Genomic DNA, 18083 nt, shown 5'->3' on the forward strand with positions numbered 1-18083 from the left:
CTGAGTGATAACTCTGGATCAGCTTTAGTGTCAGTAAAAAGAACTGAATTTCTCAACTTCCAAATGTGGTAAATTGCTGCATTGAATTCAATGCTGATTCTTCTGTAAACTGCCTGGGCAGTGCTGCAATTGGAAAAAAAATGGCTTCCTGTTTCAGCACCAGATTCACAGTCTATGCTTAGCATCATTTATTTTTTCCCATTTAACTAGTTATCAATTGCAGTTAGTCTCTCACAATAGCTAGTCAACAAATGAAAGCATGTTTAGGAGTGGCATGCTTACTCAAGATTAGGTTAGGCTGGGATATAACAGATTTTTTTGTCTCTGATCGAATCCCATGCTAAAGAGATGGGAAATTTATCAATGAACTGTAATTCCATGCTGATTCTATCTTCATTTCTGATATCAGGAAAGAAGCAGTGCTCTTCAGGGTTTTGCACATTTTGATATGCTCTCCATGGCCATTTCCAGTCTCAGTTGTTGATAACTCTGACAATTTAGCAAACTTTGTAATGTGAAGTTCAATCTGAAGATGGTGACCATAATACTCAATTAATGGACTGTGTGGATGCCAATTTGTCATGAAGAGTGCATATGTTCTTTCCATTTCCAACAACATATTTAATATGAGGATACACCAATGGCCTAATTTTCAATAATTTCTTCCAAATCCAAGAATTTATAGACCTCCCTAGCTTTCCGGAAGTTCTTCTCCTTCAACTTGAATGTATGAATCCAAATTACCCAAAGATGCTCCTTAGAAGTATATAGATGCCATAGAAGTTTCGCCATTGCAACTTTATTCCATTCTGAAATCAATTTGATTCCAAGACCTCCTTCCTTAATTGCCTTGCATACTTCCTTCCAGTTCAATTTATGGTCACTAGTATTCTATTCATTGCTTTCCCGTAGAAAAGATGACAGCTTGAGGGAAAAAGATAGAAGATGCCTAATTAGCTTGAATACTGTGAAGAACTGATTTAATTAATTGCAATCTTCCAGCATCAGAAAGCAATTTATGGATTCACTTATTAATCCTTGCTGATACCTTTTCGAACAAAATATCACAATCTGCTTTCCTTAATCTCATTGACACCAGTGGCAGTCCAAGATACTTGACAGGAAGCTTTCCAATCGAAAAGCCAAGAGTTTGGGCAATCTGCTGAGTTTTGTCCAAAGGCAATCCAGGATAGAGAACTTCAGACTTTGTAGGATTACACTTGAGATCTGTAATTTCATAGAATATATGCAGAACATGCTTAATATTCTCAGCAGACTGAATATATCCTTTAGCCAAAATTAAAAGGTTGTCAGAAAAACAGATATTGAAAAGATTCAGATTTTTACATTTGGTATGATAGCTCAGCTTTCCACTCCTTGCAGCTGTTTTCAGAAGTTTGGTACGAATCTCCATCATCATAACAAATATATGGGGAGAAGAAGGGTTCCTGTCTTATACCTCTTGATCCTTAAAAAAACCCTTTAGAAGAACCATTAATAAGAAAAGAGTAATAAGGACTTGTAACACATCCTTTAACCCACCCAATAAAATTTCTTGGAGTTATACCCTCTAAAAGTTGAAAATGGCTTCCAAATGGATAGAGTCAAAGGCCTTCATCAAATCTACTCTCAAAGCAATTCTTGAAGGATTATTGTTCAAATGATATTTTGCCAAAAGCTTGAACTAATAGGAAATTGTCCTGAATAGTCCTCCCTTTAATGGAAGCAGTCTGATTTGCATCAACAAAGTTTCCAATGCATTGGAGTCTATTTGCAAGAATTTTTGTAATATTATTTGTAAATAATATTACAGCATGCAATTGGCCTATAATCTTTGGCATATTCAGCATGATTTGTTTTAATGATTAAAAAGTCAAGAGGGTAGCATTTACCTGCTTTAGGAGTTCGCAGTCTTTGAAAAAGGAGAGAGTGCTGCAACATCCTTGCTTATAATGCTTCAGCTTATTTTATAAAATTTGGCATTACAGCCATCAGGTCTGGTGCTTTATCATCCGAGAAGGAAAAAATAGCATCTTTCGCCTCCTTTCCAGTAACCGAAGCCCCAAAATTTCCTTATGATTTTTACTCCATTCAAATCTTAGGATTTGTTTAAGATAGGATAAGTTGCAAGGCTTAATCTTATCATATTTCCTGCACAACGACTAGACATAGAAAGCCAATAACTCAGAAGATATATCTTCAGGGGAAACTAGTTTTCCACCTGTAGAATTAATGAGGTATCTTATCTGAGGTTTAGAGTTTTTGTCATTAACTACAGTAGAGAAAAACTTATTATTTTTGTCCCCCAGTTTCAGCCATGTTTCTCTTGATTTCTGCCTCAACATATCTTCCTCAGCAGTTTAAAGGTGAATACACTTTTCAATTCTCTCATTAACCAATCCAAAATTTGAAGCGCCAGATAACAATTCAGCTTGTGTTTGTAGTAGTGAATTTCTCGCAGCATCAGTTCTTCTGCTTAAACCAGTGAAATTCTCCTTATGAACGGATTTTAAATTTCTTTTCAGTATTTTCAACTTTTGACAAAGCTCATACCTAGGAGAACCATTTTATGATAATTCTCCAAGAATCGGCTACCATCTGCAAAAATTCTCATTATTAACCCTGCAATTCAGAAATTTAATTGGGATCTGGCCTTTGAAAGAATTCTCTAAATTAAGACTTACCACAGCAGAGCAATGGTCAGAAACCCCAGGAGGAAAAAACTCAGCCTTCATACAAGGGAAAAACTGATTAGTTAAAGGAGAAACCAGAACTCTGTCAAGTTTTCTTGCCATAAAGTCTCTCTCTGTCTTATTAGTCCATGTGAATAGAGGACCAATAAAAGGGAAGTCATCCAGTGAAGTATTTTACAGGAAATTTTGAAAACCCCTCATTCCAACAAGTCCATTATGAGAGATAGAATTGCTACTTTTTTCAAGAACTTTTATAAGTTTAAAATCACCCATAATTTTCCAGGGGATACTCTTTAAGGTGTGAGATAAATTCTGCAGATAATCACAAAGATACCTCCTATCTTGCAGCATATTTGAAGCATGTTGAAAAGTAGCCCAAAAGTGCTGGTCATTCAACTGAACTAGCACAGTGAGAACTTGTTTATGTTTTCTAACATCAACTAGCTTTTGGGTTAAACCCCACCCATACTCTAGCTACTGAATCACTCCTTTCATAATTCTGCAAAAACACCCAGCCTTTCTTTATAGCTTTTGAGATATCTGCATACCCTGTGGGCTTAATTTTTGTTTCCAAGATACCGATCGACTGCAACTCAGTAGAAATCAGAAAATTATTTCTTTTATTTTTAAAGGGCTATTAAGCTATTAAGCCCTCTAATGCTCCAGAAACCAATTGAAGAACTCATTTTTGCAGATTTTCTTAGACTTGGATTGTTTCTTTGGAGGCCTACCTTTTTTCCTCCTTTTCTTTATCATTCTTTGCATAAACTCCTGACTTTAACTCCTTGCATTGATCTTCAACAGAACAGTCAGTCTTATCAACAATATCATCAGTACTGTTTTTACTGTCCCTGTTATCTTGTGAAGACTTAAGATCCCCTTCAGCACAGGCTATATTTACATGTCCAGAACTGCTTTCAGATATTGCTGCCTTCTTGAGATCAATATGAGTAAAATATTCTAAATTCTTACCATTATTACTCTTCATTTGTGGAGACACATTCAGTACAGGCAATCCTTACATTTCCAGAACTGCCTTCAGTTGCTATCTTCCATTGATCAGTCAGTGGTAAATCATCCAAATTCTTACCGTTTTTTGAAGATGATCCCTGAAGACATTTGAGTTCTCAAATTATTGAATCTCTCATCTGTAATCACCTTGATCGGAGTAACATTGTCTTTTACATTCTGATCTTTAACTTTCCCAGGCCTCTTGATTTATCTACTTAACAGATTTTCTAACATTCTCATTTTTAAATTCTCAAATTATTGAATCTCTCATCTGTAATCACCTTGATCGGAGTAACAGTGTCTTTTACATTCTGATCTTTAACTTTCCCAGGCCTCTTGATTTATCTCCTTAACGGATTTTCTAACATTCTCATTTTTAAATTCTCAAATTATTGAATCTCTCATCTGTAATCACCTTGATCGGAGTAACAGTGTCTTTTACATTCTGATCTTTAACTTTCCCAGGCCTCTTGATTTATCTCCTTAACAGATTTTCTAACATTCTCATTTTTAAATACCCATTTTTTATTTGCTTTCGAATCTTTTGCTGAATGCCTCAAATTAGAACACCTCAATGGCTTCCAAGTGTACTCCACTTATTGTAAGGAACTCTCCATTTGGCATTTTAAATCTACAGAATGTGTAAGTTCCTTGTTCATGCCAACCTCAATGCAGATTTTTGCAAAGGTTAAATTACTCATTTAGTAATTGAATCCAGATATTGAGGCCTCCCTACCGAACTTGCTATGTAGCTTAATCCAGTAGTAGTCCAATAGTATGGAAGTTATATGTCTAAATTTTACCAGAATATGAGTCTTCTCCAATTCTAAAGATTCTAAGTCACTATTCGAGTCCCATTCTGTCTAGAAGATTGGATTCTTCCCACTGAACCATGGACCATTTTCCAAGATCCATAATATATATTCTTTTTTTTTGAATTTAAAAATGAAAGCACCAGTAACTAGAGAAAAGATTTCAACTATTCCAGCTTTCTTTCAAATTTTTTTTTTCTATGATATTCTTGACATATGTGAAGGGTGGAGCCTTACCCGAGAATTGTCCAATAAGAGCTCCACTCCATTGTCAGAGCCAAGATTTAAGACTTCCTGCAGTGGATCAATCAAAATTCTTCCTTTCAATCTCACTGGATCAGAAAAGTTCAGCTCTGTTTCCTTCGCAGGAGGAATCTTGACCAAATCTTTCCAAGATAAATTCGATCTTGAATTACTTAGAGGGAGTGGAGGATATTTGTATTGACAGTATGAGTTAGAAGGAGATTATTTTTTCTAAATTGAATTTTGAAAAGGCTTATCATATGCTTAACTGGAAATTTTTGGATAAGGTCTTTGCCAGAAAGGGGTTTAGTGAGAGGTGGTGGTCTTGGATTAGGGGTTGCTTATCAACTGCATTCTTTTCCATAATTGTTAATGGAGAACCAAAGTTGCAGTTTAGGGCTTTGAGGGTGTTAGACAAGTGGATGTGCCACCTCCATTCTTGTTTGTTCTTATTGGGAATGTTTTGAGTAGATTTTTAGATAGGGCAGTGGATAGGGAGTTTGCGAGAGGGATCGGTGTGTGTGGTTGAGAGAGGGTAGTTGGTTCTCACCTTTATTTTGAGACAATACTATTCTCTTTTGATGTGATCAAAGTCTTTCTTGAATGTTCTTGCACCTTCAAATTTTTGAGCAGATTTTTTGGTTAAAAACTAATTTGGGGTAAAAGTGGAATTGCTGCTATTAATCTTTTTTTTAATAGATTTTGGGTGTTGCAATCTTTAGATGGGTGTAGCATTCTAGAGGTGACCATTGACTTATTTAGTAGTTCCTTTGGGGGCTAACCTAGCCTCTTAGGGCTGTAGGTTTTTTTGATCTTGTGGTGGAGAGCGTGTCCATGCATTTGGATGATGGGAATGGTGCTTTATTTTGTTTAGTTGCTATTCCCTCTCACTTTATTGTGGGGGTACCTAGTAAAATGAAGAAAGTTAGGAGAGATTCCTTTGGTTTGGCTAGAGAAGAAGAGGGATCATTTATGCGATTTTGTGTTGGTCCAAGATGGAAGTGGTTTTGAGTTTTGGAATGTTGGTCTCTAAAAACACTGCTTTAATGGTTAAGTGAGTATGACGATTTCCTTAAAGGAGACCTCTATTTGGAAAAAAAAGTTATTAAAAGTAAATTGGCATGCATGTGAATGGTTGGGACTCGAAGTTGGGAATAAGATGTTCTTTTGAGAGCCTTTGGAGGTGTATTTTGCAGATTTACCTTCCCTTCATTCCGTATACTCAATTTGTTATGAGCAATGGTTCTTCAATTCTCCTTTTGGGAAGATATTCGGGTGGGCAATACTGTGTTGTTAATCTCTTTTCCTTTATTTTATCATTCTCCTTGGTGCATAATGATATCACTTCTTCAATGATTATAGCCTCATAGATCCTCTTGGGATTTCCATTTTTGCAGACCTCTTTGTTAGATTACCATTTTACCTAAAAGCTTAAGCTATTTGGTTGTGGGGTGGGCCAACAATGTATATGTAGCTTTAATACTCTTAATGATAGGAAGGTGGATGAGATATCTTTTTGGTTGTTTTTGTCACAGGTTTTTCATCCTTCTAATAGGAGGGATGGTTGGCTGGTTATGAGCCTTAGATTTTCCGGGTGCTTATTCTTGTAAAAGATCATTTGATTAGGGCTAACATGTCCATTCTGCTTCATTGAAGTGTTTGGAAGGCCAAAGTTCCCTCTAAAATTAAAGTTTTTATTTGCTTGGTTGTTCTTTATAGAGTTAACGTCAACAATCTGCTGTAGAGTTGGGGAGGCATTCAAAGGCTTTATCTCCAGATTTTTTCTTTATATTTGATAGCTCATAAACAGTTCCTCATTTTCTTTTGCATTGTTCTTTGGCTTGGAGAATTTGCGATAAATTATGTGGTTCATTTGGAGAAAGTTGGGTTTGTCTGGAGTCGGTGGAAGGTTTGTTGGTTATGTACTTTGTTGGGTTTAGGAATAAAGGTGCCACAGCATTGTGGTGAGGTAAGGTTTTTTGCGATGCTGTTGGGGATTTTGGTAGAATGGAATGCGTGCCTATTTACAGTGAAGAGGTTGACATTGGCTTTGCTATGGGGTAGGATTCATTATTTGGCCTCGTTTTGGTCTGTTACTGCTGGTTACTTTAAAAGTGTGTTTTTTTGGATCGATCTCTCTCAATCAGAGAGAGAGAGAGAGAGAGTTTTTTCTTGTTATTATGTGTTGTAATCTGATAACCTTATTTTACATGTTTTGTTATTATGTTCTCTTTATGTTAATACCGCGTTATGATTGCAGAGCATGATTGCTCGAAACATGTTGGAATGGCAACTTAGAAGGATTGGTGTTTTTGGTGCTGAAGAAACAATCAGCGCACATCCGAATTTTGATGAGAACTTCAAAATATGTGAGTTGTTTCAGCCCACATAGGACTCTTAAGTGTTCATAATGTAGCAGTGGTTGTGTGATGCTTAGCTGGCATTATTAACATGGTTTTTAAAAGCATCTGAGAGTTTTTGTTTTAATTTTTTTCACCTTTGATGTTTAGTGTGGGCCAATCATGGGGATGAGATAAGCATTCAATATTCTGGAACTCCTGCTCTGAAAGGAGATTTTGTCAGGTATGCATCCATTGTTCTGCCTAGAAGGTTCTTCCTCCCTTTAAATGCACCCGCCACTCTTCCAATTTTTTATAAAAAGATGGGGGCAAACAAAAGAGGAGAATTTGGATGCATGCATTATATAATTATATTTTTCCTTGTTCATTTCCACTTTCCTATTGCCACCTTTTTGCAAGTTGTATTGTGGATCACCAATATTGAGATCAATGCTGACAATTAGATTGATAAGCCTAAATATTTTTAATAAAGAATTGGCACTAGCCCATGCTGATTTATGATTTCTGTTTTATCTTGTTGAATGTTTATAAATTACACATTCCACTACTTTACAGTACTTTCATACTTACCTTAGATGTTACATTCTTAATGATATTGTATATTTAGTTTACCATGACAATGATGGAAAAAAATGACAATAATGCAATAATAATTAGACTAAAATAAGCAATGTTTTAAAAGGTTCAATTGAGGCTTGCCTCAAGGCAAGGCATGCCTAAAATGCCTCGAGGATCAAGTTATATTTGGCTAGAAAATTTTAATTCCATTATAAAAGGAATGTCATAATATGTGTTGATTTCTAAAACTCTTGAACCTCAACCTTTCCAAAATAATTGAGTTTTATGTTAGATCTTGAAAATAATTTGAACTTTGCTATGTCGTAGCTGTCTCTTTTCACGATTTACGTAATGAATTCTAGTTAGCAATTTTTGAATTGCCAACAAGTAGTTTGCAAAGTATATTTAATTCTTGAACATTATATTTGTAATTTTCTCAAGTTTCTTTTTTTTTTTTTTTAAATATATGTAATTTATTAATGTTTTTATTTTTTTATTTTTATTATTTTATTTTTTTTTAATCTAAAAATAAGATTCTCAAAAGATTTAAGCCCCAACACCTAAAAGCTTACACCTTGCCTCTTAATGGTCGCAACGCCTTAACCTTTCGAATATTTGAAATAAAAGTGGGAGCTCATATTTGGCTGTACTAAAAATAAAATAATTGGACTGAAGTAATTGTGTGCTTTTGACTGTACTTAAATTGTTTGAAATATTTAGTTTGATTGTAGATGCGGTCAACGGACAATTCAAGGGATCCTCAAAGATGGTTGGAATGCCCTATTACGCTATTACCTGAACAATTTTTATGATGGGACGAAACAGGTTAGTGTGCGTTCCTTGTTCAATTTTGATGCTGAAGCAGTGCTCCAAAATAGAAAGCTTTTGACATTTTCACATGTGCAGTCATTTTTGGTAATATTTTTTGTGGACTAAAATTTTTTACTGTTTACTTTTCCTGGGGATTTTCTGTAACATTTTTAAAAATTTAAATCAGCTGGCTACATTGTACTTTCTGTGTATTGTTGTTGTTATTATTATTATTGCACGGTTGTGTGTTAGCTTGCATATGTAGTTGGTTCCTTGTAATTGGTGCAGTAGTTTGTTATGTAGCTGACCTTATATTGTTCCACATTCTTCTTTATTTAACAAACTCTGAATTGTTTTAAGGCTTTGGTTTTGCTGTAAACGCACTTTTAAACTGCTATTGGATTCTAGCAACTATATTTTTCACTTGACGTCATTTTGTTTCTGACATTTTTTGTTTCTTTCCTTTGGCACTCTTGTTCTCATGTATTTGAAGGATGCGATTGATCTCTTGCAAGGACATTTCATTGTTTCTGTCAACCGAGGCATGAACCCTCCATCTCAAAAGGAAGGCCTTGAGGCTCTAGCTGTGAGTGCTATTAACAATACAGTTTTTTTCGTAAATAGCATCTCTTAGAATTTTTGCTTTGTTAATAATGCTCCAAACATGGTAACATGAAACAGATGTACCCACACATTCACATAGCTTTGGCACAAATTTACATGAAGTATTGCTTACATTATGTTTGGTATTTTACTGTGTCATGTTTACTGCAGCATGAAACTTAAGTTATAATTTCAATGGACATGTATCTGAAAGATAGGCTTTTGTAGAACACAACAATAACAACAACTAAGTCTTAAGTCCCACTAGGTGGGGTCGGCCACATGAATCCTTTGCTGCCAATTTATGGGACCATGGGCAATTTCCTCTAACAAATTCAGGGCTATTAAATCCATATTATATCATTCCAAAGAAAAAAAAAAACTTATGTATAGCTGACTAAAAAAGAGGACCTCGATTTTGGTTTAATTATGTTGATTTTACAATGAACCAGCCCTTTTAAGATGATTCCTGAGTTTAGAGGTGGAAATTTTTTTTTCAAGTGATTACTTCGTGGGGAATCTAGTGGTTGTCTTATTATACCTCATATTTGACAGTTAACACTTAAGTTGTTATGTGATGACAAGTCGTTGTATTTACAAAATTATTATAGTATATGACTTTGCTTCATTTTCCAAACCTTTGCTGGAGCTTTGTCCCCAAGACCATTCTCTTGCTTCTTTTTTATCTTCTAGAATTCATGAAGTAGATGTGATTCATGTGAAGTCCAGGATGCTGAAAGTAGATTTGTTTCAGTTTTGAATTTTTGAGCTGATACTATGTACAACATATTTTCACCCCATAGAAAAGTAATAGTCATAATGTCCTACAGTCAAAATGAGTAGCAGTGTAGATGTCTGGATGGTGGACAGCTAGGGAAAATTGATTTTTGGTTAGTGTTTTGTGAAGGAAATTGTGAATAGGAGAATTCAAGGCTAGAAAATAGGGATTCAGACCTAGTTTGGAGCCAATTAATTTGAAGAGCGAATATAAGACGATAATAATTATTAGTCTCACACTACTACGATCTAAGTAGCACTTCTAGGGAGAAGAAAGCTGCACACTTTCTAGTTTCTAGGGTTATGGCAATCGAAGTTGTAGCAACTTTAATGATCATACACATTGAGCTGAGAAATATCAATACAAAGTGTATATAGGGCTCTTGGTAGGTTAACCTAACAATAATTGATCTCAACCGTTGAGTGGGCTACTCTTCTTGAACTCCAGAAATCTTCTGAGGCTTGTAGGAACTTGGCAAGATCCCCCCCTTAGAAATGTGAAAGACTGGTAACTCCCTCAGCTCAAAGACTTTACAGTAATCATTACAATTTCCAACACCAACAAATTACTCGGTTTGGACCTTAGATAAGAAGGAGGTCTTCACTGTTAGATCCTTCTACAGGAAACCTTTTCCCTTGGAGTAAACCGCAATAATTCCCATTTGACTCAGATTTGGAAGTCAGCTGTCTTTACAAATGTTGCCTTTCTTGCCAGGGAGGCAACACATGTTATGATATTGACTTTGGATAACTTGTAGATAAGGGGGCTGTCCATCGCCAACAGATGCCCCCTTTGCATGGCTGATGCAGAATCAGTTGAGCTCATCCTCCTTCATTGCCCTTGGACCATGAATGTTTGAAATGCGGCTTTGATGTTGATTGAACAACGATGCGTTATCGTCAACTCTGTGGGAAGTGAACTCTGGGCCTGGAGAGGGATTCAGGCAACAAAGGAGAAAAGAAATGCTATCTCTCATTCCTCTTGCGATTTTCTGGTGCCATTAGAAAGAGAGGAACAGGAGAGTTTCTAAAAACCAAACCTCAGCACCTCAGATCAGCAAAGAGCAGTGGTTTACCAAGGTTACCAGCTGGCATAGTGGGATTGCTGCAAATGATTATAATGTTATTATTAATTTTTGTAAAACCCTTCAGGGTGGTTGACTTTCAGTGCCAGCATCCCCTTGATGCCTTTTCAATAAATTTCCTTTATTAAACTGTGAAACTAGACTACTCTGTACCTAGATAATTCATCAAATAATAGTAGACTCAAAATTACTCAAATTAACTACCTAAAACACCCTAAAATTAAGACACCCACTTCCCCCCAAAAAAAATATATAAAAGTAACGTGAGGTGAATTGAATGTCCCAGTCCAAGTACTATTCATGGTATGGTGGCAGGAATACTTTTCACAAGCACTGTGGCAAAGCGGAGGTAGGAAGAACTATTTTGAGAAGTGCTTTTTATCCATGCTATTGAACTTGATTACGAAATTGTTGATGGGTGTGCGACTTTTGAGAGCTCATTCATCATAAGCTTTAAATCAAGAATAATAGTAATGAGCTCATTATATATATACATACGTATGGTTGTGTGTGTGTATATATTTCAGTGTTTTAAAAGGCTCAATCAAGGCTTGCGGCTCGCCTTAAGGCAAGGCATGCCTAAAACTCTTTGAGGCTCAATCTAAAATACCAAATTCCAAAAGGGCTAACGCAATACATGTTGAGGCTTACACATTTTTATAAAAGGCATGTCTTTTGTGCCTTTTTGGTTAAGGCTTACACATTTTGGGTGTGTGATTCTCAAGTTGGAATTGGTAAAAAATTTTGACTACATGTTGTTATAAAAGGAATGTCATAATATGAGTTAATTTTTAAAACTCTTTGAACCTCAACCTTTCCAAAATAACTGAGTTGTATCTTAGATCATGAAAATAATTCGAACTTTGTTATAGTATAGCTATCTTTTGTTATGATTTATGTCATGTATTCAACTTAGTAATTTTTAAATGGCCAACAAGTAGTTTGCAAAGTATGTATACTTTTTCTTTTTTTACATTATATTTATGATTTTCTTAATTTTTCTTATTTTTAAAATATTTATAATTTATTTACATATTTTTATCTTAAAAAAGAAATTCTCAAAAGGCTTACGCCTCGCGGCCCTCGCCTCTTAAGGGTTAAAACGCCTTGTCTTACGCCTTTGCCTTTTAAAACATTGATATATATATATATATATATATATATATATATAAAACTGAGACTAGGATGATAGATTTGGCTAGCAAAGTAATAGATGGCATTGTAATAGTCTCATCAATCACTGGATCTTTTCCTAAGAGTTTCCCTTATTTTGGTTTGAGTATATCTGTACGTGCTTGACCTGCCAACACGATAAGGTTGAGTAGAAGAAGATTGCTCAGTTGTTGGAGCCTCTTTAAGTACCAAAAAGACTGTAAGAGATTGCCTCCGTTGACTTTATAATGAATCTACCAAAGTTGGGACATGCGGTATATACTTGTGGATACAAAAAGTTTTCAAAGCATAAGCACTAGTGTACTGTTTTGTATAGGTGAGCACAATTGTTTTGCAACATGATTTGAAGTATTGTTCCATAAAAAATTATGAGTGACTGAGACAGAACATCTAAAAGCTTCTTGTTAGAACTTTTTAGAATCTTTTGTTCGCAACTTGACATCTCCTCGAGCTATCATCTGTATGCCAATAGCCAAAAGGGAGAGTCTCACATGCTACTAGAGAAGTACTTGCGCCATTTTGTCACCACCAACTAGAAGAATTGGGTGTAGCTTCTCAATGTGGGTCAATTCTATTTCAATGCCCCAAAGAACTAAAAAACAAACATGTATTTTGAACTTGTTATAGCTTACCTAGAAAAATCTTCCAAGTGAATTAAGTAGACACATCAAGAGTGCATGTTAGTGCATTTCAATGTGGGGGACCTTGTTAACCTCCAACCATGATAGATTAGGTTAGTATAGGGTATAGACAAGAGATTGGCTTGCAAATATGAAGGACTAGTCCCCATATTGGTCAAAGTCAAGAAGGCCGCTTACAAGGTTAATCCTCTAGCTTAATGAAGGCTCACCTTGTGTTTCACATTAGCTATGTCAAGCCATTCAGTTGAAACTTAAGATCCAACCCAAAGTTGGTCCAGAAGATTTGGCAGTCTAGCAGAAAAGAAGTTGAAGGGAATGAATGAGAGTTCACATCACAATGACACAAGTTCTTAGGGTCTTAGAGATGAAGAAATTAGTTACATGTTAGTGGAAGTTTCGCTTCTGTTTGACGATAAAGTTGAGGAGTACTTAGCATCAAAATTGATGAGGATGTTGATCGCATAAGTATGGGAGACCATCACTAGCCAAGCTTGTTCAAGGCCTTGTGCTTACCTATGACTAATTTTCTTGTGCACATTGGGAGGTAACCATCATCTAAATAATAGTGTAAGGTTTATTATTTGAGTAGAGCAATGACTTAGAAAAGGGGGAGCATGACTCCTTAACCATGGTGATGTTTCCCAATGTTATAGCTACATTTGCATAAAAAGCTCTTTAGGGGAGGGTGAGTGTTCATCAATCTTTGTATAACTCATTAGTATTGTAAATGTGTTTAGCCTACTTGCCTCCCTTGCTAAACACATGTTGCTTATGTAGCTGTAATAGATGAAATGGCGTTGCCTTATATTATATCGTTTAACTTGTGTTTACTTCATGTTTTCTTATCACTTATAGCGTACTTCGTATTTGGTGCTTGTGAACTTAATCCTCTAGCTTAATGAAGGCTCACCTTGTGTTTCACATTAGCTATGTCAAGCCATTCAACGTTGAAACTTAAGATCCAACCCAAAGTCGGTCCAAAAGATTTTGCAGTTTAGCAGAAAAGAAGTTGAAGGGAATGAAAGAGAGTTCACATCACAATGACACAAGTTCTTAGGGTCTTGGAGATGAAGAAATTAGCTACATGTTAGTGGAAGTTTCGCTTCTGTTTGACGATAAAGTTGAAGTGTACTTAGCATCAAAATTGATGAGGATGTTGATCGCATAAGTATGGGAGACTATCACTAGCCAAGCTTGTTCAAGGCCTTGTGCTTACCTATGACTAATTATCTTGTGCACATTGGGAGTTAACCATCAACTAAATAATAGTGTAAGGTTTATTATTTGAGTAGAGTAATGAATTAGAAAAGAGGAAGCATGACTCCTTAATCATGGTGATGTTTCCCAATGTTATAGCTACATTTGCATAAACAGCTCATTAGAAGAGGGTGAGTCTTCATCAATCTTTGAATAACTCATTATTAATTGAAAATGTGTTTAGCCTACTTGCCTCCGTTGCTAAACACATGTTGCTTATGTAGCTATAATAGATGAAATGGCGTTACCTCATATTATATCGTTTAACTTGTGTTTACTTCTTGTTTTCTTATCACTTATAGCGTACTTCGTATTTGGTGCTTGTGAACTTATTTATGTGAATCCATGGTTTACTTTTGGCTAAGTAGTTGAGCTTGGGTGTGCTACAACTAATGCCACACAACTTTTGGCTAAGTAGTTGAGCTTGGGTGTGCTACAACTAATGCCACACATTCTTTTACATAGTGTGAAGTGTTTGGCCTGTGACATAAGGTGTCATGCACCAAGATTGTTCAAGGCCTTATGCTTGCCTTTGACCTCTTGACTTTTGTAAATAGGGCGTGTTACCATCATGTAAATACTAGTGTAGGTTTTTGCCCCCTTCAAGTAGGGTGATGCTTTATTGAAAAATGGGAGGATGACTTGGTCATATTGATGTTTACTTGTGTTAAGAGTAGGAATTGCATAGAAACCTCTTTAGTGGAGGGTGAACGTTCATCAATCTTTGTTTAACTTGCTAGTACATGTAAATGTATTTAGCCTACTTGTCTTTTCTTTTTTTTTTCCTTGTTTTTTTTTTTTCTAGCTTGGCTATCCTAGCCAGCCGAGCCATTCTAATTGTTTTGTTCTGAAGCAAAGATATCCACAAGGGCGGTTTAGATGATGGAGAGTTGATCGAAATGGGCACTAAATACTTTTCGAGAGATCGGCGGTGTGTACACGGGAACAAATTCACTGTTGTGTGGCTTGACCGGTGTGTTTACCTTTGGATTGTTAGATTGGGTGAAGGATAGTTGGAGAACCATTGTCGCCCACTAATATAGAGTGACTCGGTGCATTAGAGGCGTAGGTTAAGACCGTCAACTTATGGCCATAAAGGGTGCCCAACTTGTTGATCACTTTGATATATTGGAGGCATCCCAAAAACAAAAAACTTCAGATGAATTGTTGGAAGACTTCCGTAGTAATGTGGAAGCTATACAACATTTGAGCTTATTGCAAGGTGATCCTAATTTTTTATGCTTTTGAGATTGCCAATTCTATAGGAGTAGATATAGGAGAAAAAAGGTAATCGAAAATGGTGCCCGTGATGTGATACTAAGGAAATGGAGAACTTCTTGTTCAACATGGAACAATATTTTCATGCGGTCAAGATAGACTCACAAGAGGAAAAGCTCCTATGGCTAATATTTATTTGTGTGTGGACACCAAGTTGTGGTGGTGTACCAAGTACAATGAAATTAAGAATAGTTGGTGTACAATTGATACTCAGGAAGGCTAGAAAGAGCTCATGACCCAATTTTCTCTTGAGAATGTTGAGTACAATGCTTGAAGCAAACTAAGAGATATTAATCACATTGGCGAAGTAAAAGAGAGAAATAATTCTCTGCTTTAATGTTAGATATCGGGGATATGTTAGATAAATACAAGTTGGTCTATTTCTTTGAAGGTTTAAAATCGTCGACAAGAGCTAAACTTCAGTAGCAAAGGGTTTTAGACTTTCATACCGCATAGTTCATTGTGGAACACTTAATAGAGTGCACTGGAGTTGGGGAGAGAATTCCCTTAGGCCTAATGGGAGTTTCTCGTTGGGTGGAAACAACGGAAATTCTTTTAAGAAGGACAAACCACCAAGAGGGGGGGGGGGGGGATCTAACACCAATGGGCATCAACTTCAATGGAGCCGTCATCGTCTCTAGCCTCCATCACATTCAATGGTAAGGGCAAGATTACATGCTTTTTATATTGAGACCCTTATTGAGTTGCTGAGTACCCTAAAAAATCATTGCTTAATGCCTTGCAAGCTTCCATTGTAGAGCGATCACAAGAACAAAATGAAGATGAGGCGGAATTCCCAAGAATGAGTGCAATGCAATTACTCAATGAATTGGGGAGGGAGATGATAGAACCTACGGTTGTCCAACTTAAAAGGTTAATGTTTGTGGATCTACAGATCAATGGGAAGAGCACCCATTTTATAGTGGATACTGAGGCTACACACAACTTTATCTCACAAGGTGAGGCGTAGAGACTTAACTTGAAGCTTGAGAAAGACACAAAATGCATGGAAGAAGTTAATTTCGTAGCCCAGTATACACTAGTTAGGCAAGTGATTGTCAAACTTAGTGGTAGGGACATGAGAATTTCACTATCTTTTTAATAGACGATGTCCAAGTAATACTTGGGATGGAATCCTTACAAGAGAATGGGGCAGTTCCTATGCCACCTTAGGGGTTTATGAAGACATAGGACAAGAGTTGATGCCTATTGCATCCAATATCTGTTAAGGGAGTAACAAGTTGTTAGGATGATATGCTACCAAACAACTTGCATCCATGGCGATGTGTGCCATCCAATATATGTTAAAGGAGTATCAAGTTGTTAGGACGATATTCTACTAGACAACTTGCATCCATGAAGAGGTGTGGAGCATGAGATTGAGTCATTATGAGAGTGAAGCTCCCTACTCAAGGGTTATTACTGAATGCCACTTCTAGAGTTTAGAAGAATTGTGGAAGCAACTTGATGAGTTATTGGGAGTGGTTACATATGAACTTCTAAAGCATCGTTTGGAGAACTAATGTTGTTTAAGAAACATGATGAGAGCATGCAACTATATGTGGATTACCACGCACTCAACAAAGTTATTACATGCTAGAATTATCCCATTCCCCAAGTTATCAGCTAAGTCAAGTACTTCACCAAACTTGGCTTGCAATTAGGCTACTATAAGATAAGAATAGCAGAATGAGTCAAAGATTACTTGCATGATGCTGTATAGGGCTTATGATTGTTGATGTATCTCAATGAAATCATTGCCTACATTTTTATTCTGGACAAATATCAAGACCTTATGTTGAAGGTGTTATGCTAAATGAGAATAGCTTTTATGTGAAGGAGAAATTCTGTGTCTCAAATGAGTATTAAATGTTTAGGCTATGTGATTGAACGAGGCTGTGTTCAGATGGATATGGAGAGGGTGAGAGCTATTCTAGTTACTACCACAAATTTGTCAAGGTGGTACTCAAGAAGGATTGTTTTGTTAACCAAATTGCTAAAAAAGAGGTTATGGGTGGAATTGGTGCTGCCAAGGAGTCTTTGACAACTTGAAGGAAAAAACCATGAGAAGGATCTAGACTTGCACTTTTGGATATCATAAAGCCCTTCAAGGTACATGCCCTTGGTTGTCTTGCTATAGGAGGGGCATTTTGTTGCATACAAGATGTAAGCTTAGTAAAGTTGGGTAGAAATATACCTCTCAAAAGGAGTTAACAGTAATTCATTGTCTTTGAGTGTGGCAATACTTGATTGTGTCTTAGTTCATAGTAAAGACAAATGACTTGATTGTGAGCCATTTCTTTACACATCATTATTCTTTAAGTAGGCTTTTAGGGAAAAACTCTCAGTGGAATTTGATTTCTTCTTCAAGCACAAGGCATGGCAAACAAATTGGGTTGTGGATGCACCAAGTAGGAAAGGCGAGCTCGCGGTCTTACAATTGGCAACACACTTTATAGTAAGGTTACCATAATAATGTAGAAGTGTATTAAGTAGAACTTTGTCAAAGATCTTATTGTCCAAAATCTCATAAAGTTGGTGGAAGAGGGTAAAGAGTGCTAGTTTGGTTAGAGGGTGGCTTATTGTTGACACATGGAAATCGACTCTTTGTACCTTGAGCCAATGATCTTAAGAAGACGCAGGAGTGTCACGATACCATGTGGATTGCGAGGATTTCATTGTTGAAGTAGAGGTATTGGATGCACTATAAAATGGGGTGGTTGAATAATCCTTATTCCTGAACCTTCTTATGTGTCAACAAGACTAGGTTGAGTGGAAGAAA

General features: G+C 36.3%; 1 protein-coding gene across 1 annotated transcript in view; it reads left to right on the top strand.

Annotated features, from left to right (window-relative positions):
* The window catches only part of LOC131156281 (phosphoinositide phosphatase SAC6-like), a 90814-nt gene that overhangs the window by 67287 nt on the left and 5444 nt on the right, over positions 1 to 18083 (top strand). The window contains exons 16-19 of the mRNA XM_058109829.1: positions 7020 to 7128; positions 7270 to 7342; positions 8409 to 8502; positions 8981 to 9073. Of these exons, the coding sequence (XP_057965812.1) occupies positions 7020 to 7128; positions 7270 to 7342; positions 8409 to 8502; positions 8981 to 9073 (369 nt within the window). The remainder of the gene's footprint in view (positions 1 to 7019; positions 7129 to 7269; positions 7343 to 8408; positions 8503 to 8980; positions 9074 to 18083) is intronic.

The sequence above is a fragment of the Malania oleifera genome, chromosome 1, assembly GCF_029873635.1.
Source record: "Malania oleifera isolate guangnan ecotype guangnan chromosome 1, ASM2987363v1, whole genome shotgun sequence".
Lineage (NCBI taxonomy): Eukaryota > Viridiplantae > Streptophyta > Magnoliopsida > Santalales > Ximeniaceae > Malania > Malania oleifera.